We start from the raw sequence: 23,819 nt of genomic DNA on the forward strand, positions 1-23,819 counted from the left end.
TCACGTGCTAGATCGTCCAATTGTATCCAACGTCAGATCACGTGCCAGATCGTCGAAGTTTCCCTCCAAATCACTTCTAAGATCGTTCAATTTTTCCGACGTCAGATAACGTGCCAGATCGTCCAATCTTTCCGACGTTAGATAACGTGCCAGATCGTCCAATTTTTCCGACAGCAGATCAAGTGCCAAATCGACCTATGGTCGGGAAAGTACCAATCGGAAATTGGTGCGAGCTTCTGACGTACCCACTCTTCTGGCGAAAAAAGAAAAATACCCCTCGAGATAGTGCCAAAATTCAACATCAGGTCACGTGACCGCTCGTTAACTTTTTATATTTATACGTACATATGTATTTACCTACTTGACAAATAGGTACTTGACAACCTAATGACAAATAGTAGATAGGGACAAAGTGGTCTCCTTTTCGCCGACATCGCTTCCGTTTGGGAGGCAGAAAACAATAACCGATCGCCATAATGACATGTAATTTTCACAGTAAGTCAAATAAAGTCTTTTATAATAATGTAGATTTCCCAATAGGATAGTACGAAAGTGCCACGCCTTATTCCGTTGAATCCCAAGATTCAAAAAAACGATGAACTCGAACAAGGCCGGTTTGATTGCCACTGTTTACAAACGAAAGCCAGTACATTTGCCCCGCTGTCGTCTGGCGCCGAGGTGTCTTGCACTTGCCACTCGTCTGGAACCGTCTCGGTTAAAATGTTCACTATCTGACAACTTCGACTACGTCGCGTGACGGTGTGGCGCTTGCGCTCGCGCTGGTTCCATTCTTTTATAACCGATCTACATTGCGACAACCATTAGTTCTTTTGCAATGTAGCCCTAACAGGTGCTCACTATTTTCTATACCTTGGTCATCCAACCGAATCTTCAGTTCCACTACAGCGGTAAACTCACGTTCAGCTGGTTGAAGTGATTTTAAACGCTCTAACACCTTGTTGATAGTCAACCCAACTGGGAAAATAGAAAAAATGCCGAGAACAAAGAAACGTTTATGTCATTTAATTTTCAGCGTTGGGGGGTTTTTGTATTGCTACCTAACACAAACCACCTTTTATTTATAATCTACCAATAGAAATTTAAGGCATTGATTAACTATTCAAAATTATTCCTGACCATTTAGAACGGTGTTTGATATTTATTGAGGAGAGAATGTTTACTAAACAAGGGATATTGTGCCTTGCTCTCCACCTCCCTAGGTAACTGTAATCTGTTACCTTGTGTAGCAGAGCTGCTGGAATCTGCAACTCCTCAGCTACTTATCAGAAAATCAAGTTTTAAATTTATATACATTTGAGGTTTAGTTCAGTCTCATTAAATTTTGAAAAAGGGCACTCCAGAAAGAAGGAGTATGTAAAAGCGAGTCGAACGCTCGTACCGCCCAGTGAATTGTGATTATCATCAATGACATGACATCACTTCTTTTCACTATAATGTTGTCTTGTAGTGGTCTTCCGGACCTATCTACGACTGAAGAGACTAAACAAAGTCGAAACAACAGAAGCACACCTCCATCCTGAAAGACGGAATGGTTGTAATTTTATTGACGCAGGCTCAATCAATTTAGAACAGGCAAGGCCACGCCGGAAACGGATTCGGACACACACGAAACGTAACGTGCGCCGGTGACATCAATACTCGGAGAGGTTGATGTTTTGGTTTTTGAATTCTAAATGTAATTAAAACAATTGGCAAATGGGTTTTTCCCTATTCAACCTTATAAAATGATAACCTGTAATGTCGTCAATAATTCCCCATCACTATTACGCGCAAAACCGGGTTAAAGACGTGGTGGCACGCTGATTTTAATCGCAGCTATCAACCAGTAAAAGCCATCTTGGCTATGGGAACCCACACGATCGCCGGATAAGCAGATGCTGACACGAATTGTGAAATAGAGCCTAAAACGTGCAACTGTCTGATGGTACAAACGATCTTGAACGTCTGATTGAGAAGACGACCTCATATCACCGAGGATTTAAGAACTACACACCCTACCGCAACACTTATACCAATACAAATTTTGAGTGTTACACTAGTTAGGTGCAAGTATTCAACACTTCACTTCTATATTTAAAATTCTAAATTTTGAAGGTTTGTGGAAAGAAGCAAAGTGCTATGAATTTGGGGTTTACATCAGGTAAGAACGCCCTAGTGGCGGATCGTTTCATCCAATGTAAATGTGTGTTGCCTTGAGCAACACCAAGAGAGTACCATCTGTTTCGGTCTCAGAGCTAAAAAGCTCGTACCTCATCAGGTGTACGACTTTAGTACACGACAGATTTAATAATTAAAGGTTAACTTCAGATGAAGAGATTCTGAAGTATAAAATTTCGAAAACGAATTAAAATCAATTGAAACTTAATTCGGTCAAACTTGTAATTTTGAAATTTTGGAACAAACTGATTTCTGAGTTCACGGGGGCACACCCGAGTCTGTATTTAGAACGGTGTTTGATATTTATTGGAGGAGAGAATGTTTACTAAACAAGGATATTGTGCCTTGCTCTCCTTTGTTGTTTTTATTATTTTTTATTTGCCCCCTCCCTAGGGTAGCAGGTAACTGTAATCTGTTTACCTTGTGTAGCAGAGCTGCTGGAATCTGCAACTCCTCAGCTACTTATCAGAAAATCAAGTTTAAATTTATATTACATTGAGGTTTAAGTTCAGTCTCATTAAAGTTTTGAAAAAGGGCACTCCAGAAAGAAGGAGTATGTAAAAGCGAGTCGAAACGCTCGTACCGCCCAGTGAATTGTGATTATCATCAATGACATGACATCACTTCTTTTCACTATAATGTTGTCTTGTAGTGGTCTTCGGACCTATCTACGAATGAAGAGACTAAACAAAGTCGAAACAACAGAAGCACACCTCCATCCTGAAAGACGGAATGGTTGTAATTTATTGACGCAGGCTCAATCAATTTAGAACATGCAAGCCACGCCGGAACGGATTCGGACACACACGAAACGTAAACGTGCGCCGACATCAATACTCGGAGAGGTTGATGATTTTGGTTTTGAATTCTAAATGTAATTAAAACAATTGGCAAATGGGTTTATCCCTTTCAACCTTATAAAATGATAACCTGTAATGGCGTCAATAATTTCCCCATCACTATTACGCGCAACCGGGTTAAAGACGTGGGGCACGCTGATTTAATCGCAGCTATCAACCAGTAAAAGCCATCTTGGCTATGGGAACCCACACGATCGCCGGATAAGCAGATGCTGACACGAATTGTGAAATAGAGCCTAAACGTGCAACTGTCTGATGGTACAAACGATCTTGAACGTCTGATTGAGAAGACGACCTCATATCACCGAGGATTTAAGAACTACACACCCTACCGCAACACCTTATACCAATACAAATTTTTTGAGTGTTACCATAGTTAGGTGCAAGTATTCAACACTTCACTTCTATATTTAAAATTCTAAATTTTGAAGGTTTGTGGAAAGAAGCAAAGTTGCTATGAATTTGGGGTTTACATCAGGTAAAGAACGCCCTAGTGGCGGATCTCGTTTCATCCAATGTAAATGTGTGTTGCCGTTGAGCAACACCAAGAAGTACCATCTGTTTCGGTCTCAGAGCTAAAAAGCTCGTACCTCATCAGGTGTACACTTTAGTACACGACACTGATTTAATATTAAAGGTTAACTTCAGATGAAGAGATTCTGAAGTATAAAATTTCGAAAACGGAATTAAAATCAATTGAAACTTAATTCGGTCAAAACTGTAATTTTGAAATTTTGGAACAAACTGATTTCTGAGTTCACGGGGGGCACACCCGAGTCTGTATTTAGAACGGTGTTTGATATTTATTGAGGAGAGAATGTGTTTACTAAACAAGGATATTGTGCCTTGCTCTCCACCTCCCTAGGTAACTGTAATCTGTTACCTTGTGTAGCAGAGCTGCTGGAATCTGCAACTCCTCAGCTACTTATCAGAAAATCAAGTTTAAATTTATATACATTTGAAGAGGTTTAAGTTCAGTCTCATTAAATTTTGAAAAAGGGCACTCCAGAAAGAAGAAGGTAGTATGTAAAAGCGAGTCGAACGCTCGTACCGCCCAGTGAATTGTGATTATCATCAATGACATGACATCACTTCTTGTTTCACTATAATGTTGTCTTGTAGTGGTCTTCGGACCTATCTACGACTGAAGAGGACTAAACAAAGTCGAAACAACAGAAAGCACACCTCCATCCTGAAAGACGGAATGGTTGTAATTTATTGAACGCAGGCTCAATCAATTTTAGAACATGCAAGCCACGCCGGAACGGATTCGGACACACCGTCGAAACGTAACGTGCGCCGACATCAATACTCGGAGAGGTTGATGTTTTGGTTTTGAATTCTAAATGTAATTTAAAACAATTGGCAAAGGGTTTATCCCTTTCAACCTTATAAAATGATAACCTGTAAGACGTTTCAAGATCGTTTGTACCATCAGACAGTTGCACGTTTAGGCTCTATTTCACATTTCGTGTCAGGGCATCTGCTTATCCGGCGATCGTGTGGGTTCCCATAGCCAAGATGGCTTTTACTGGTTGATAGCTGCGATTAAAATCAGCGTGCCCCACGTCTTTAAACCCTGGTTGCGCGTAATAGTGATGGGGAATTATTGACGCCATTACAGGTTATCATTTTATAAGGTTGAAAGGGAATAATAAACCCTTTGCCAATTGTTTTAATTACATTTAGGAATTCAAAATCCAAAACATCAAACCTCCTCCGAGTATTGATGTCTGCGCACGTTACGTTTCGTGTGTGTCCGAATCCGTTCCGGCGTGGCTTGCATGTTCTAAATTGATTGAGCCTGCGTCAATAAATTACAACCATTCCGTCTTTCAGGATGGAGGTGTGCTTCTGTTTTGTTTCGACTTTGTTTAGTCTCTTCAGTCGTAGATAGGTCCGAAAACCGAGAAGACCACTACAAGGGACAACATTATAGTGAAAAGAAGTGATGTCATGTCATTGATGATAATCACAATTCACTGGGCGGTACGAGGCGTTTCGACTCGCTTTTACATACTCCTTCTTTCTGGAGTGCCCTTTTTTCATAAAATTTAATGAGGACTGAACTTAAACCTCAAATGTATATAAATTTAAACTTGATTTTCTGATAAGTAGCTGAGGAGTTGCAGGATTCCAGCAGCTCTGCTACACAAGGTCCCCCCCCCCCCCCCCCCCCCCCCCCCCCCCCCCCCCCCCCCCCCCCCCCCCCCCCCCCCCCCCCCCTACACGCTAAACAGATTACAGTTACCCTTAGGGAGGTGGAGAACAAGGCACAATATCCTTGTTTAGTAAACATTCTCTCCTCAATAAAATATCAAACACCGTTCTAAATACAGACTCGGGTGTGCCCCCGTGAACTCAGAAATCAGTTTGTTCCAAAATTTCAAAAAATTACAAGTTTGACCGAATTAAGTTTCAATTGATTTTAATTCGTTTTCGAAATTTTTATACTTCAGAATCTCTTCATCTGAAGGTTAACCTTTAATTATTAAATCTGTCGTGTACTAAAGTGTTACACCTGATGAGGTACGAGCTTTTTAGCTCTGAGACCGAAACAGATGGTACTTCTTGGTGTTGCTCAAGGCAACACACATTTACATTGGATGATGAAACGATCCGCCACTAGGGCGTTCTTACCTGATGTAAACCCCAAATTCATAGCACTTTGCTTCTTTCCACAAACCTTCAAAATTTTAGAATTTTAAATATAGAAGTGAAGTGTTGAATACTTGCACCTAACTAGTTGTAACACTCAAAATTTGTATTGGTATAAGGTGTTGCGGTAGGGTGTGTAGTTCTTAAATCCTCGGTGATATGAGGTCGTCTTCTCAATCAGACGTTCAAGATCGTTTGTACCATCAGACAGTTGCACGTTTAGGCTCTATTTCACAATTCGTGTCAGCATCTGCTTATCCGGCGATCGTGTGGGTTCCCATAGCCAAGATGGCTTTTTACTGGTTGATAGCTGCGATTAAAATCAGCGTGCCCCACGTCTTTTAACCCGGTTGCGCGTAATAGTGATGGGGAAATTATTGACGCCATTACTAGGTTATCATTTTATAAGGTTGAAAGGGATAAACCCTTTGCCAATTGTTTTAATTACATTTAGAATTCAAAACCAAAACATCAACCTCTCCGAGTATTGATGTCGGCGCACGTTACGTTTCGTGTGTGTCCGAATCCGTTCCGGCGTGGCTTGCATGTTCTAAAATTGATTGAGCCTGCGTCAATAAATTACAACCATTCCGTCTTTCAGGATGGAGGTGTGCTTCTGTTGTTTCGACTTTGTTTAGTCTCTTCAGTCGTAGATAGGTCCGAAGACCACTACAAGACAACATTATAGTGAAAAGAAGTGATGTCATGTCATTGATGATAATCACAATTCACTGGGCGGTTACGAGACGGTTCGGACTCGCTTTTACATACTCCTTCTTTCTGGAGTGCCCTTTTTCAAAATTTAATGAGACTGAACTTAAACCTCAAATGTATATAAATTTAAACTTGATTTTCTGATAAGTAGCTGAGGGAGTTGCAGATTCCAGCAGCTCTGCTACACAAGGTAACAGATTACAGTTACCTAGGGAGGTGGAGAGCAAGGCACAATATCCTTGTTTTAGTATTCCTGACCAGACTAAGTTTAATATCTTATACAATTTCTAAGTAAAAAAAACTGACATTTTTCTCACGTTGGCCTTGCAATATGTGCTTGATTGTATTTTTGCTGTTTTGTTGTAGTATTGTTTTTGTTGGAAGTCTATGTTTTTTTACTATTGTTTCTGTTACTATTGTTCTATTCTGTGATGTTTATTGTTATCACAAGCTCTAATTAATTTTTAGTTATGGTAGACTCCTAGATAGTGACACGTACTCGTAGTTGTTTGTAGGCATATGAAGACTAAACTGAACCACTAAAATATGTTATTTTGTAATTTACTGTACTTTTTGGTATATTGTAATTCTAAACCAAATCACTGGTGGCGTGGCTAGTTAGTCTTAAGAATCTCATGTGATCTGAAAATTGTAAATTTATTTCATTATTTAAACTGTACACTTTAGCGAACAACGTAACGTTGTAAGTGAATGTTATTCTATGGACAAGTTCGTTATGTTAGATGAAGTCTTTGAAAAAACAAAACTGAGTAAGTTTAACCAATTTATTGGTGCACAAAGTATATAATAGTAGTATCTTCAAAAAAAAAAGGTATATAGATTATATTAACAAAAAAAGTAATTGGGTTTATACGGTGAAAATTTAATTTTCTCAGAAACCCTTAAAATTAGGTACTAAAATCTTTAATATTAAAACTTTAGTTAAGTAAAGTTAATCTCGTTGTGTATTAGTTTAGTTTGTTCTAAGATATGATGGTGTAACGTACTAAAATCTTATTGTTTGCAATGTGTAGATGAAAAGACGTAGATGCAACGTTGTTCTACTTTCCATTTCAGGAGGCAGTTTACTGAACAGGTTTTTTTCCTCTTCGATGTGTATGGATTCCCAGCCTCTCTTGCCTTCTTGTGATTCTTTTATTTCCAATTAGAAACTATAATTTTCCTTTTATCACCTTTATTCAAACTGATTTCTGAACCGGGTAAAAGCAATACGCCCAAATCAGCTGACACTATGTTTAGACACGACGTTGTTCAGCACGCGAAGACTTGTTTCCCGCCACTTCAAACAGCTGATTAAGGTTTCTAACATAATGTTTACGCAAAAAAAATATACAAATTAATGCAGAATCCTTCTCACAACGCTGTTCTGCTAAATACTCATTTTTGGTTAAGTTGTCAGTTACATTGTTGTTTTAGACAAACAAACCAGAATTCAAATTTAAAAGGCGGTTTACCCATTCATTAACGTGGTCGTAGCACTTTCTAGGATGCGCAGCATCACTCACATTACCATTAATATTTATAATATTGCAAATATACTGTAATATGTCACTGTATTCATTCATATATTACCATTTAGAAAAAGTATATCGAACATTAGGTTTTTACATTAGTACAATTTTGTGTGCAGCAATTGAGTAGTGCTTGAAGGATTGGTGACTGTATACGTGATGAGTTGTTATTGATATGTTGGTAAAAGTTTAATGAGTCGTAAGTAAGCATTATTTTAAGAATTGATGAATGTACGTGATGAGTTGGTGATATATTTGTACAAGTTTAGTGAAGGGTAAATAAGCAGTGCTTGGAGTGAGAAGGAGATAAGTGGTGGGTGAGTGCGAGGTAAGTGCTGGACGGCGAGTATCGGATCGGTGAGTGTACGTGGAGTAGGTAGCAGAGGAGTGAGAGGGAGATAAGTAAGTGGTGGGTGAGTGCGAGGTAAGTGCTGGACGGCGAGTATCGGATCGGTGAGTGTACGTGGAGTAGGTAGCAGTGGAGTGAGAGGGAGATAAGTAATTGGTGGGTGAGTGCGAGGTAAGTGCTGGACGGCGAGTATCGGATCGGTGAGTGTACGTGGAGTAGGTAGCAGTGGAGTGAGAGGGAGATAAGTAAGTGGTGGGTGAGTGCGAGGTAAGTGCTGGACGGCGAGTATCGGATCGGTGAGTGTACGTGGAGTAGGTAGCAGTGGAGTGAGAGGGAGATAAGTAAGTGGTGGGTGAGTGCGACGTAAGTGCTGGACGGTGAGTATCGGATCGGTGAGTGTACGTGGAGTAGGTAGCAGTGGAGTGAGAGGGAGATAAGTAAGTGGTGGGTGAGTGCGAGGTAAGCGCTGGACGGTGAGTATCGGATCGGTGAGTGTACGTGGAGTAGGTAGCAGTGGAGTGAGAGGGAGATAAGTAAGTGGTGGGTGAGTGCGAGGTAAGCGCTGGACGGTGAGTATCGGATCGGTGAGTGTACGTGGAGTAGGTAGCAGTGGAGTGAGAGGGAGATAAGTAAGTGGTGGGTGAGTGCGAGGTAAGTGCTGGACGGCGAGTATCGGATCGGTGAGTGTACGTGGAGTAGGTAGCAGTGGAGTGAGAGGGAGATAAGTAAGTGGTGGGTGAGTGCGACGTAAGTGCTGGACGGTGAGTATCGGATCGGTGAGTGTACGTGGAGTAGGTAGCAGTGGAGTGAGAGGGAGATAAGTAAGTGGTGGGTGAGTGCGAGGTAAGTGCTGGACGGCGAGTATCGGATCGGACAGAAGCGGAGCAGCCACTCCTCGTGAGAGCCACAATGGCTCTGTCATTAACTGTGTAATTAATTCAAAGCACACTTTCCAAGAGCGCCTGGTTCTCAAGGTAGAATCTCACAATTGTAAGGCATTCTTTTCCAAGATATTTCCACGCGTTTTGGATAAATATTAACACAAACATGGAAAGTCACCGGGACAGTTTCGTTGTCTAATAGAGAGGTGGTAGTGCAGCAACTACTAGAGCTTTGATTTTAAAGCAAGATCGCTTTGTAAATCATACTTGTGTACGCTGATTGCATCAATAAACAGTTAATTGAACAGTACATTTTTGTAACGTACACTTACACCTTTTCGCGTTTTCTATACTTCCTACTGCTTTGGCTACGTTTCCTGTACGCTTTATTTAATAATATCTAAATGTAATAAAAATCATGACTTATGTCTTTGAATTGTCTAGTTTCAACCTTATTCAAATAGTGTATTAAAGGTGAAACGAAACCATTGGTATTTCATGTTTTAATTATTGTCATGACCAATCATTAATTAACACATTATTAAAAGTTGAGATTGACTATTGCGGGCGTTTCTAAATTTCATAAACATAAAATAATTCAATCACCATTTGCTCAGAAAAAGGTTTTAGGCCTATGACATTCTATATTACAGTCACTGATTGAACGCGCTACGATATTTAAACGAGTGCTTTATTTATCGCTATATCATGAATAATCGTGAATACAGGCCTAAAGTTTAAAATCTTGTGCGCAAGCATACATGCGGACAAACAGTCCTGCAGAAAACGACAATCGTCTTCAGTAGCTATCCACGACCATAACATGGACGTGTATCGGTTAGAAATCGTGTACTTTGTTGATTTCAATTCCATATTTCGTTCTCTAGACTATAAGGTCAATTCTATTCATCGTTTACTATAGAGTTCCATTTTATTCTGATTTTAGAGTTTTCTAGAGTCAGATAAATCTAGATAAAACCTTACAAGGAAGTGTATGCCTTATTAGAAAAACATCAACTGGTTAATTCTCCAAGAATAAATCATTTACGTTTGGAGATTTATCATAAAAATATTAAAATGTAGAGATATTTTTGTCTCACTGTAGAGAGCCGTCTTCATCAATAGATATTAAACCAAAACTGACAAAGCCAGTAATGCTATTCGCTTGTAAAGCAAAGAACAGAGACGCATCGCTATTGACTGATCCAAGCGTTTAGTCGAATTCATGAAAACTCTAGTGATAGAAACTATCTACTTGTCAGTTTTTAAGTTAAATGGTTTTTCACCAAAATTCAATTTCCTCAAATAGTCCTAATAATTAAAGATATAAATCTCAAGGAATTGGCTGCAACATGCCTTCAATCCACTTGTTTCTTCTTGAAAGATTTATACACTTAAGTCTTTGAGAAAATCGCACAGGAAGAAACACAGAGGAAGTCGGGAAGTCGGAGTAACGGGTTCTAATGGGCAGTATAAATGGCATATATCTTAACATCAAGTTTACTGTAGAAGTAAAAAACAATAGGCGTTTGCCATTTTTTAACATGATAAATAAGAAACTAGGCGAGTATTGGATATTCAGTGTACAAGAAACCAACGCACACCAATAAATCTGAACACCCAATCTCACCATCAAACTAGAAGGTGGAGTATTTAATACATTAATTAGTCTAAATGTCATATAAAGATAAGTGGAATGCAAAAAAGAGAACATCACACACTGCATGAAAGTGGCTACACTACAACGTAGACCAATAAGCCTTACAAATTATGAAATTTTGGCTTAACCTCTTTATATGAAAACAATTAAATCTGTGTAGAAATAATGTTTCATGCAAAATTAAAAATGTACAGATTAAATATTTTTCGAGATATACCACAACGTGTTGACAGGTATTGGAATACAATGTGGCGATGAACGTTTTAATTAAATTGAGACTACAATAGCTTTTATAATAAGAGATATGTCAGTGCTACATTCCTTGGATATTTGTCTGTTATCTACATTATATCAATTAATAATTTCGTTGACTCTAGCCTACGCACAGGTTGCTTCCCCATGTAGGCTAATTTACAAACATTAGGTATTACACTTTTAGTTATTTATTGTAGATTTATCAATTATCAATCCATATATTAAGTATACAATAATACTAATTGTAATGGTATTGTAATTGTAAAGTATATAAAATCCCTTTCATTTAATTTCTTTTCTTACATGATACATTCACATTTTTGCTCGGTAAGTTAGGTTTTAAAGCAATGTTTAAATAAAAATTCCGATAGGCTAGCAAGGATAGTACAGCATAAGAGTGAGTCGAAGTCAAATATTGTCACAGAATTTTAACATTAACTCAAGTCTATTATATTTTCTGTTTACTCTACGAATAAAAGTGTCACTTTCTAAAATCTCGTATGATTTTACTCGGTTTGTTTACAAATTTATTTATTAGCCAACATTTATTCATTTCTATCATGGTTGCCCATAAGACCAATCTATATAGAACACATTAGCTAACGCTCAGCCAAATCGCATGGAGTGAAGTGCATCATCATCGAACTCAGTGTTCCACATAGAGAAATGAAGCTTCATGCAAACTTTCAAGTCTACAGGTTAGTTTGTTTTAGAGATATCGTGTGGATGGACAGACAGGAAGAAATTAAACTTACAGTCCCACGAGGCTTTTCTCAAGCTCAAGAGGATACTAAGAGAGACCTTAGGATTATCAAGAGGGCAAATAGACGAACAGGGCAGTAAAATACTATCAAAAAGATGGCAGCCTGTGATATACGCGTAGAAGGCTGATATATGTTTGGTAATGTTAACTGTTGATTGGTTGAGCTTCTGGGTATTGAGATACAGCTCCGCGCCCTTACAGTCAATTTCATTAGTGGATATAAGTTACAGGTTCTGCCAGTTTTGGCTTAATATTTATAAACTAGAAATGACTATCTCAGCGATCCCGAAATATCTCAAGATTCTAATTGTGACAGGAATGTTCCAACGGACCGTGGACCGGAAAACCCGCTGATAACAGACAAAAGCCTTACATATCCTGTGAATCCTAAGATATAAGTCCTTGAATATATTTTAAATTAATTAATAATATTTCAAACAAAACATATCTTTAAAATATTAAAAGCGCATTACGTAAGTGATTCTAAACCAAATAACTACAATAATTAACCTCAAACGACTGATATACTACTGGTATTATTATATTAGCTTAGCAAGAGGTAAATAGTTATATAATCCAAAAGTAATGTCTGCTAATAAACCTACCTAATGCAATATCAGACGTGTTTAATTACAGGAACGAAAGTTAAGTGACTTACGTAGTGAAATTTACGATATATGAACGAAATCATTAATATCGTACAATATTACTACACCGAACCCTAGTAAAACGTGCAATGCAGCAAATATCACAAGCATAAAAATGTGTTTCTAATTGGCCTTATGAACTCATTTTTTCAGTTACAAATTGCACACATTAGTTAATAGGGGAACATTTCTAATTTCAGGAATTAAAACCATCCTACTCTAGAGAGTTTATAACTCCATAAATGTTTAAGGTAATATATTAACCATTCTGAAATAAAAGTAAAACTTTTTTTAAACTAACCCCCTGATAAAAATCACAAATTTACATAAGGACAGTACATAAGGATAATTAATTGACAAATAAATAAAAGATAACCTAGAAGTACAAATAATGTGTTCTTAGACTTACGATGAGGCCGGTGGCATGGTATCATCTAAGTTTTCTGGAACGCATCAAGTTTAAACACTGTTAAAACAATTAAAAGCTCTAAATATTTCAGCCTTGCTGGGGAGAGTGAAATAACAGTACAGACTTCAAATGAAAAACTGCCAGTAATACATATCCGCAGTCTCCATATAGTGGATATGTATTACTGTTATTTCAAGATTTCAATTTTGTCACCAATTTTGGCCACGACGCGGCGGCGTGAAGCGGAAACCTAAGATAGTATATGATGTCATACGTGTCACCATACTGCACCTTTCTACACTGCCGGTACCGGTACATGAAACTCGGGATCCAAAATTGTCCAGAGTGCAACAAAAGAAAACGTAACCACGCCGGAGTTGGAGTCGCGAGGAAGTGTGCCAATCGCTCTAGAAAGGCAGCGAGGCGGGAGTAGTGATCTAGTGCTGGTCTCCCGTCTCTGTCACCTCTCGGCTCTCACTAACAATCGGGAATTAAGTGTACGTGATTCTTTAAGTGACTCACCAACCAACCAGTGTCAACCACACATGTAAAGATAATAAACAGCTATATAAGATAATAAACAAACTACCCGCTAAAGATAATAGAGCTGTCAGATAATAAACAGTTAGTTCTTTATCGCGCTCTTTGGCTGCCTTTCGTGGAAGTAATGTTTGTCTGGATGCAGTCCTAAAAACGACAACACCTTTCATTTGGTATACCACCTGTCGTGATACCCCAGTTATGTAAGCTACCGTGATACAGACAAATCCACAGGCACCCTAAAAGTTGGTAGGGAATTGCAAAAGGTTCTGGAATAAAATAAGAAAAATGTGAGCTCAGCATTTAAATCTTATAAGTAACAATAAATTGTTGTTCATTCACTATTAGAAATTCATCTTGAAGGGAACATGTTGTGAAAGAGCCCCTTAAACCTAATTACAAACTTGTGAGATACAAGTTTGCTGTATTTTCTAGCGTAGCAGGTATGTTAAAAAGATTGACAAGATATTTCAGATCCATTTTAAAGCTTAGAAAATGGCATATTGTGATTTTGAAACTTCAAGTATCTGGAACTCAGTACGTCGATACATCACTAGAGGAAACACAACTAGAACCTTGTGTTTAACCTTCCGCTTCCGCTGAACCCATCTTCTCCTAATATATAAGTACCCAGGTTTATACCAACAACTGCTCGGTACTATGCGGAACACTACGGAATAAATCCCAACCCCAAGACACAGTTGGCCTTTAGTGAAAGCTACAAATCAAGAGCCATGGGGCGTCGAACTAATAATTCCTTTTGACGAGTAGGAAGGCTACCCGAATACGACTAATCTAACTATTGCCGGTACTTCCAAGGACAGAGAAGACATATTTTACGAAGTACTTGTTGAAAAGAAAGGATTTAAGATGAGAACCAGATAGGCTAGTGATAACCATTCCATCTGTGATTCGCTAACGAGATTAGAATATTCGGAAAGGAACCACCTGTAACAATAGAACCCATACCAGATACTTGTTTCCAATAAGAAGAGCATCTTACATAGAGTTTGACTTAGTGACGCATTAACCTTGTGTATGGCAGCGTGATGTCACACGTAATATAATTCAAAGCGTTATTCAACGATGACAAATCATCATCCTTATAGTGGTAGCCAAATTGGATTCTTCATCACTATCGTTTGCTCCTCTCGTCGTACCATAGTGCGTTCTGTATCAGTGAAATCTGGATTGAAAGCTAAGTAAAACTGGTATCATAAGCGTATTGGGTGATTTGATATGAATCATTGGCCCTAAAGTCTTTAACATGGCGTAAAACAATTACTGGACCTAATACTGAACCTTTTGGTACGCCTTAGAGACCAAACGGGGCTCTACCATTGCAAAACACTCTGGAAATTCAGGAAAGTATTAAAGAAGCAACCAAATTGAACGCGGAACTAAAATCGAGACGTTATGTAGAGCTGGACCCTGTGTAGGCAAAGAGTAAGACGCCCACAGTTTGTTTAGTAGAATGCAACATCTCCGGTCTGGTCCTCCTCTGCTTTAACTTTCCCTTCCGGGCTAGTACTCCCTTCCCATCTTCGCTAGAAGTACTCGGTTTCTCTATGTCATGATTGTCTCACTAAGCTAGGACAGCTGACATTAGAGTTGTACATTACTGGAAATATCAGTCATCTGTGACCGGGAAACGAGTCCTACTGAATAGTGAGAGGCAGTTATGAGCACAATTCAGGATTCCACTGGGAAAATAACTTCAATGTTTCATCCGCATCAGCAACTCGATTTCCCATCTTCTTAGGACAGATATATTGTATTGACAATCAGAAATAATACCTTCATATGTAACAAAATCTTCATGTGGCCACAGTCAACAAAATAACAATAATGACCTTTTATGTAAATCCCTGAGGATCGGACTCTCCTCATTTGGAAACTCATAATGTTTTGTATAATAAAGAGATGTTTTATAATATTTCACACATTTCTTAAACATATAAAATTGAAATTCAAAAATGCTGTTGGCTTTGTATTTTGTACTATGTTATTATTTTGCCCTGTTAACATATCCTAAATGTAATTAACTAATGCTGAAATTGAATATATTGCGGTGTGACGAATAGACAACCTCAGATAGGAAGATTATACGTTTTTTCCATGTTGAAAATGCTCTTTTCTGAAGCTTGAATACTGTCTCAATATAGAACTGGATTTTAGCCGATTTTTAGCCAATAGGCAGAGGCATACATTAACAACGATTGTAATCAAAATAAAGCAGTATTTTAATGCTTCACCACAGTAAGCATTATTAATTTTTTACTTTTACTTTATTGTCTTACTGACACATAATTTTGTATGAAAAAGTCAGTGGTACAAATATATATAAACTAATCTATTTTACATCAACAATATTGTACTTAAACTTAACAAATTTTACAATTCTTAAAATATCTAAAAATAAACTGATTTCAAACATCTTAAGTCAAATATAAAATCAAAGTTACAGACAAACACAGGATAAATAAATCATCAAATTAATCCAGGCAACAACAAAAAACACGCTAAAACTCCAAACTAGTGTCAAAGAACTCCCTAACCGAGTAAAACTCCCCCTGATCAAGAACTCTTATAGTTGACTTTTAATAATCATATATAATCACCGTATTCGCTTTAAGGTTATGGGGTTTAGATAATCTTTCTAAATATTGCTCTTCTGTTTTTTAGTTCTTATAGCATTCAAAAATTCTAAAATGTTCTACTTTTCCATTGCATATTTTAAGAGCGTTTTCCAGGTTGTACAACACACATTATCATGTACAAGAGTGCACAAATACTGCAAATAATTTGTTTACTGAACTGACACTCCACCACCAAAATGCTAAACTAGAGAAACTGCGGAACTGCTTTATTGTGAAGGTCAACGTAGAAAGTCAAATTGGATGGGGTTTTATTCATAATAAGAACTAGTCTGCATAAGAGCCTAGTCCTCGTTATTCAACTTGGCTTAACGATCTTCCAGCTAACGAGCTTCGTGCTTCTCGGTTTAGCCTTACAGATATACAGGCAATTTTAAGCTTAGTTCAAAAGTACAGTCTTGCATTGTTAAAATGGAACACCCTGTTGTGTCAAAATGCGTTATTTGAATGAGATTCACTTAAATCATAGAATTGTGTACTGGAAATTAAAACTTGGATGTCACAGAATCACAACTACATGCTAGGCCAATTGCAGTATAATCCAAATGCACATGATATGTAATAGTTTCTCGGAGAAACAAAACTAAAAACAATGTATACGTATTTTTTACAAAAAAGAATAATTAATACTATATTGAACGATTAGAAACGAAATATAAAAAAGAACAAAAAAGAGAAAACTACTTATACTTGTGTGTCACAATATATGTTTTACTTTATTTATAGAAATAGATTTATGTCAACTTCCCTGCCCGTCACTGATGCTGGTATAGGCTATACGTAGCAAACATTGCAATTATGAATGAAGGTCGACCTGTGAAAGGCAACTTTTGAATGGCGTTACGGGTGAAATGCGTATGTAAAACGTTATGTCCCACGCACACGTGTGCGGGAATGAATGCAATTAATATGGAAATTTCCTGTGCCACGGCAAACTCCATAGCATTGTTGTCCACACGCAGTTTGCAAGTTATTTGTAATACCTTAAACCATCATGTTGACATCTGACGATTTAAAAGGCGTCCTTCCATATACAAAATACGTATTTCCTGTCTCAAACAAAGGTAGTAAAGTGGGTCAAGTGTGTATAACTTGTTACATTGATTGCATGTAGTGCTGTCGTGAGGTGATCAATTTGTAGATAAAGAAAGAGTACACCTTACATTTTGTATTTAGAAGAAAGAAAAAATATACCAAAGGAAGGATGACGTACTTTATCCGACTGTTCTCAACACTGGTAATGTCAATAAAGAAGAAACTAAACTCCATAGGAATTGCGAATTTTTATTAACAACCCTAGTAATAGTTGTACTCGTGTATTAGTTTAATTGCCATGATATCTAATGGCTTATTAAACTGTTACAGTTCTTTGTTGAGTTGGTGTCGTATTTTTACTTATATTTTTCTGTTTTAGCGAGAAATAAACAAAACAGTGAGATCTGTGGTAACCAAATTTTATAAATTCAGTTGTACTAGATACGATATGTTTTATATCATTGTGTATTGTATTTATAGTTTAATGTTGCCGTGGTTTATCGGTAAATATAACGCAGGAGCGGCAGCAGACTTTTCAGTAATTGTCTACATACATTGGAGAATTGTCATTGAGCCTTACTGATTTACCTTCACCTGGTGAGCTGTGGGCGGAATTCGAAAACAATTCACGTATTTCACCAGACTATTTTAAAATGTTCTTGTGAATCAATTTAGTGTTTTTTCTTCAAACAGGTCACAATTTCCATTAATTAATTTATGATAAGTTACGATAGCTTAACGCCATGACTAGTTTTGCTATTCCTAAACTATAACAACTTTGTGTAATATAGTATCATTATACAATTTTCCTGTTTAATTTCAATGGTCAACGTTGTGCATTGCAACTAATAAACATTGCCTCCAAAAGGTTAGTGGATCTTATAGTAAACACTATTAGACTGTTTTAACATATATATATATATATATATATATAAACTGTGATATGTGTGGTAACTAAACAGAAATTGTAAATTTCTTGTATCACTTTGTTGTCAATCCTTATCAGTCCATATGTAAACACTTTCAAGTGTTTGAGATTTAGATGTATTCCTATGAAATAGTCTTACTATATATGTTTACGAAGGGACACTTCTGTCTTGAACTCGTCAACTTATCTTCTTCACAACGGTTTCTAAACCGTTTAAGTTGTGCGAAAATTGTGAAACCCATGTTATTTTAACGGCAAACATAGAACAGCCAATGGCGCAGTGTAGCGGGTACAACGTTATCGCAAGATAACCGGATCAAGCAACGTCGAGCGTGGCTGCTGCTTGGATGGGTGACTGCTGAGCGATCCTGTCCTTGCAAGCAGCCCGTCTGCCCGGCCAGGTGGTTAGGAAGTCACCTTTAAACCGTTGGTCCCCAGGTTAAGTGTTAGAGAGGGCTTCTTAGCCATAACTTCGCCTGGTAAAATAAGACATCTTTACTTTACTTTTGACTTTAACAGTGATTTGGGTCTATTATATCCTTAAAAGCGAGGCAGTGGTAAAATCTCGAGGTCTGTAATTAAACCTCACCAGGAACGTGTAGTTTTTGGTTGCGTCATAAATGAGCACAGTAATGCCAGAAACAACGGAGCGTGTCGCCCGACGGGAATCTCGGCATAAGACCGGCGACACTCGGTACCCGCGTCTTCGAGGATGTCCTTACTTTCACTATCGCCAGTGAAAGCCTAGATGTTACGTAGATTGAGCCGAACTTGGCTGCCGCGGCGTGGAGCGTCACATTTCCCCAGCCCAATTGTATACATTACAGCCTACACCATTGTGGCAAGCCATTGTGGAATTGTATTGAAGTCATTTATCTGTCCAGCGTTCACAAGTAATAAAAATGGTTTAGTGCAAATTTATAGTCTGGTTTACCACCTGCGAAATCACGACGCTTACACGGGTTTCCTGTAGACAATGCTGTATATAAAACAAGTGAAAGCCAAAATATACAATGAGCTAAAAAAATAAAACGTGCACGTTTTCGTACAAAATTAAACATGTGCATTGCTGTCCATATTTTTGAACAGTTTGACACATAAGATTTTGTGCCGTAAAATGACACTGTTGGTGCTTCGCGTTTTCTTTAATATCGGCTGTGAGTTTAAACCGTCAATTGCGTTGTTTAACCTTTTCGTGTTACTGGTATGTTTTTTCATATGTTGACTGTTCCATATATTTATCATAACTGTTTAGTTTTCGGTCACCTGAAGGAGAAAACCGATACTAGTTCTCGAAACGTTGCGTTTCAGGCACAAATGGCAATATTACTTTTGTCCTCACAAAAATCCCTACATCCGTCGTACAAAACAAAGGTTTTAATCAAGAACGTTTTTCTGAAAATGATCGGTTACAGATCATAGAGACAAAAAACTTGTTTCTTACATCTATAATGCGAAAAAAAAAACAAGGATATGTATTGTGGTTTAATACAATCTTAAATTCTAAAATAGGTAGATGTTGTTTTTTGGTATGATTTACTAACCTTTTACTAGATCTATTATATAGCTGTATTTTTGTTTTATAGATCACACTAAGAAATTATACATCGTCGTATTGTTTTAGAATATAGTTCCGATTTAGAAATCCTTGGTGAGGCTCTTCTTCATTCAGGGATGTTAAAAAGGATGTTTTATACTTGTGATAACGTCTAAATGGTTCAGGTTAAACTATACAGACAAATTCATATTTCAGTTACCATCGTCACCTCTTCAAGGGAACGGTTCGTGATACGTTATTTGAATATGTTAAATGTAATAATAAGTTGGTTTCCATCTAACTTTCTAAAGTCTTAAAAGAGATAATAGGTAAAAAGATTTAACTTGTTGACCTGTTAAAACATGTGACCTTTCAAAGTCTTTCTATTTAAGATTATCAAATGTGACATTATTTTATATACAAAGTTTATAAATAAACTAAACAAAATACATTATAGATACAACCATAGGAATTGCGTATTGTAAATTGAGACTGAGATATTTCTTTATAAATATTTCTTAACATTTGATACGTTTGACTTATAATAATTTGTATTGAAGTCCCCTCCTCCCATTTGTGATACAGGATTTACTTCTGTTCTTTTAACCCTACTGATTTGTAAGTTAATCTTTTGCTAAATTAAAATGGTACAAATGGTTTAGTATCCCATTATCAAAACTTAATGCGGTTGTGCGGTTGCTATTTGTATAGGGTTTGATCAATTTCGCTTTTACCTAGAATTGATTTTGATTTTGTCCCAACATGACGCTTAAATAAGATTTCTAAAAAAAAAAAAAATGGAAATTGTAGGTCCTGAAATTTGCAGAAATTTATTTTGATATTTAAGCATTAAAGGACTACTGCACCACACTGTCACTTATCAGCACTCTAGTAGATATGGTCTTAACAAAAAGCATGACTAGTACGTGACGGTTCTGTTATTATTAACCAAATTAAAAACATTTCTAATCCATCGTTGTATAATTCGAACTTTAAAACAAAGAACTAGATTAGGTACCCATATGTTTCATAGATTTATTAAATATGAACAGCTCTGTACCATATATAACATTTTGGTATAACACGTACTGGTGATCGTACGTTATAGTTCTTTATTCTATGCGTAAATAAACTGATTTTGATGTGTAGTAGAAAATGTGTAGAAAATTTATTTATTTAAATAATATCTAAAAAATCTATTTGCGGTCATCCATATAACATGTTAGTAATTTTATTTTCTTACCGAATGATTTGTTTTCATGTAAAAGGATGAAGTTTGTAATGTTTGAGTAGGGTGCCAGATTTAAATTTCCTAGTACGGTATGTATTATGGATTTGGTCCACCAAGAGCTTTCATTACAGATAAATAGTTAAAACGTGTAACATAAGAAACATTTCTCCAACTAAAAAATATTATAAATATTTTAGTTAGACATCTACCTCTAATTATTGTTTACAAAGATTGAAATGCTTTCTTTTTAATATGTGGCCATATATATTAATAAATTTGTATCTTTGTTTTGATTCCTGAATACAACTCATTCATTTTAAGGAAAACAGTGGGTACTTTAAGCTTGTAAAAATGCCTTTAAGAAATTCTATTACGGATCTTAAAACTGTTTCAACACTTTCATTAGTTCAAAAATTAATTTGTGCAAAGTGCTTCTGGAATACTTGGCCATTTTTTTGAAAAGTAAATTCAATCTTCTCCCATATCATACTTGTCAATAGTACTATTAAGGAAGTATTAATAATAGAGAAAGAGCAAAAAGTAATTTATCAGATGTGCTTTGAACAATAACTAATAAAATATTGATAACTGGCTTACCTAGGTCATTATATACGGCTATTTAACACTAACCAAATTAATACATTACTCCTCTTGTTAGTGGTTTACTACATTTACTCCCTATTAATGGTTACTAGAATTGGTTTTACGACGTTATCAGTGAAACTATCCGAGTCAAACGTCTTATCGCTATGAAGATAACGTGGGCTTGCAACTGGTCAGCTGGGCTTGGAACTACACCTTCTTTCTATAGAATCACATCTATGCAAGTGAGTTTATATTTGATTGCTCTGTTAGACATTTATGATCAGACCCTCTGGATTTTTATTGCGTGATAAGCGCTATCTCGAGAGATATATTTGCTTCGTTGCCAACAGAATGGGACATCTGCCACACTGTCTATTTTACAATGTAAATGTATTGAATGAGACATGTTTACGAATTTATTTCAAATGTACACTCTATAATGACATATAATAAAATTAATTTTCTTGAAAATTATATGCCGCTTACGTTATATGATACGGCATCATATATTCACCTTGAGTTGTTCATGTTTTGTACTTATCCCTTCTATGGTTGTGATAGTGGTTCTCTTTAGTTTATGACAAGTGCTGTATAAGCAGATATGTTTGCTCGCTAGATTTGGGATGCTTAATTTGTTTAAATACCAATACTGTTCGGATATAAATACGATTGACATTTATTGGGGAAAGTATATTGTAGGGTATTTAAAACTTTAAAATATGAATACCCGAAGAAGATACCATGAAGCATACAGTCCTTGGTACCTTGGTACGCTTTCTGCAGACTTGGTTTCACCGCTCGGTGCATTTCTAAGATTAATATTTTTTGTATTGTGTTATTGTGATGAGGGATCTGAATCAGTCGTCACTTTAACTGACTCAAAAGATTTAGGGGAATCCCAATAAGTACAAATTAACGCATTCAAAATACGTGTTCTTGGCTTCGTGAGGGTACAGATAAAAATGTCTGATATTTAATATATACTAAGTTTATAGTTTATACATATTTTTTTAATTTCCTGTAATTTTATTCAAAATTATATATATATATATATATATATATATATATATATATATATATATATATATATTTAATGTTTAAACTTTTATGTATATTATTCATTTTAGCTGTTCGTTTTCTGCCTCCTACCACAACAATGGTGAAATATGAATCCTACTAGTTTAACAAATGACTAATTTGAGTTACGGATACAAGCGACATCTACAAAAGCTTTTTGTCTATATGTATGTACAACAACTCCCAATTATCATTCCAACAGTAAATCAAACAACAACATTACGCTACTTTCACACATTAATTGCATGGGCACGCTATATTTACATTATCAAATCATATTACTTTCAGCTAAAGCCTGCCCCCACCGAGTAGGAAAGACATTGAATTGCTATGTTCATTTTATATACAAAGAATATGGCATTACTGTGCTGCACTGTGCTATACTTGCATTAAGAGCGCAGCATTGGTTTTTATTCAATCATGTCAACTGTACCTAAATACCTGAGGCGAAATTGTCTGGAAAACTACTTATGAAAATCAAAGTAAATGACACTTAAAATCCCCGAATCTGTATTTTTTTATTACGAATAACTAATTGTTATACAGCTAGAGGATAATAAATGTAACTATAAGCAGTGAAAGTGTGCATAATTATTTTTCATCCACTTTAAAATTGTTCTGGAACCGTCTTATCGGTTCCACTCAAAATTTACAATGCTCCTATTGCTTTAATTTTATTGTACATTTATGGGTTGATAAAACAATAATTCCTGTAACATCATTTATAACACAACAATTTTAAAGTGTTTGAAAGGAAATACATTGTGTTTCATTAATAAAAATAATTAAATTACAGATATATCCAAATGATAGTTGTAATAATTTATGAATTAAATGTAAAATGTATATGAAATAACTTACATATATCTAGGTAATCCTGATAACATGGGGAGGCGGGGATAACGTAATCCTGAGGATGAAGCTGAAGAGGGAGAGGCGGGGGCGTCCAGCACTACCACTGACAGAGGCGCTCGGGCGACTGGCAGGCGCTGCTCTGTAGTGAGCTCACCACACTCTGGGGGAAGTGGAAACACTTTCTTCCTCAAGGTCCTTCTCACTCTCTACGAGAGAGCTTTCACTAGCTCCTAGATCATCACTTTGCCCAGGCACAGTCTCAGCTGCGCCTCGTGTCACCTTGGACTTCACTTCCTCGCTGTCCGACACAGCCCAGTCTAACTCTGTTCTTGGCCAGGACTAGAACTGAAATCTTACACTGCAAGGATTAATTATTCCATTAGATATTTCAGTTCTACTTAGAACTTCATCAGTGCAGCAGGGAAATGGTAAATTCCCAGTACCAAACACCGATCGTAAACATTCAAC

At 36.8% G+C, this 23,819-nt stretch overlaps 1 protein-coding gene across 1 annotated transcript in view; it reads right to left on the reverse strand.

Moving 5' to 3' along the window:
* LOC124370021 overlaps positions 1-23,479 on the reverse strand; it is a 146,451-nt gene extending 122,972 nt beyond the window's left edge. Inside the window, exon 1 of the mRNA XM_046828301.1 lies at positions 23,358-23,479. Coding sequence (XP_046684257.1) covers positions 23,358-23,383 — 26 coding nt within the window. The 5' untranslated portion in view covers positions 23,384-23,479. The remainder of the gene's footprint in view (positions 1-23,357) is intronic.
* Between the last annotated feature and the right edge of the window lie 340 nt (positions 23,480-23,819).

Source organism: Homalodisca vitripennis, chromosome X, assembly GCF_021130785.1.
Source record: "Homalodisca vitripennis isolate AUS2020 chromosome X, UT_GWSS_2.1, whole genome shotgun sequence".
Lineage (NCBI taxonomy): Eukaryota > Metazoa > Arthropoda > Insecta > Hemiptera > Cicadellidae > Homalodisca > Homalodisca vitripennis.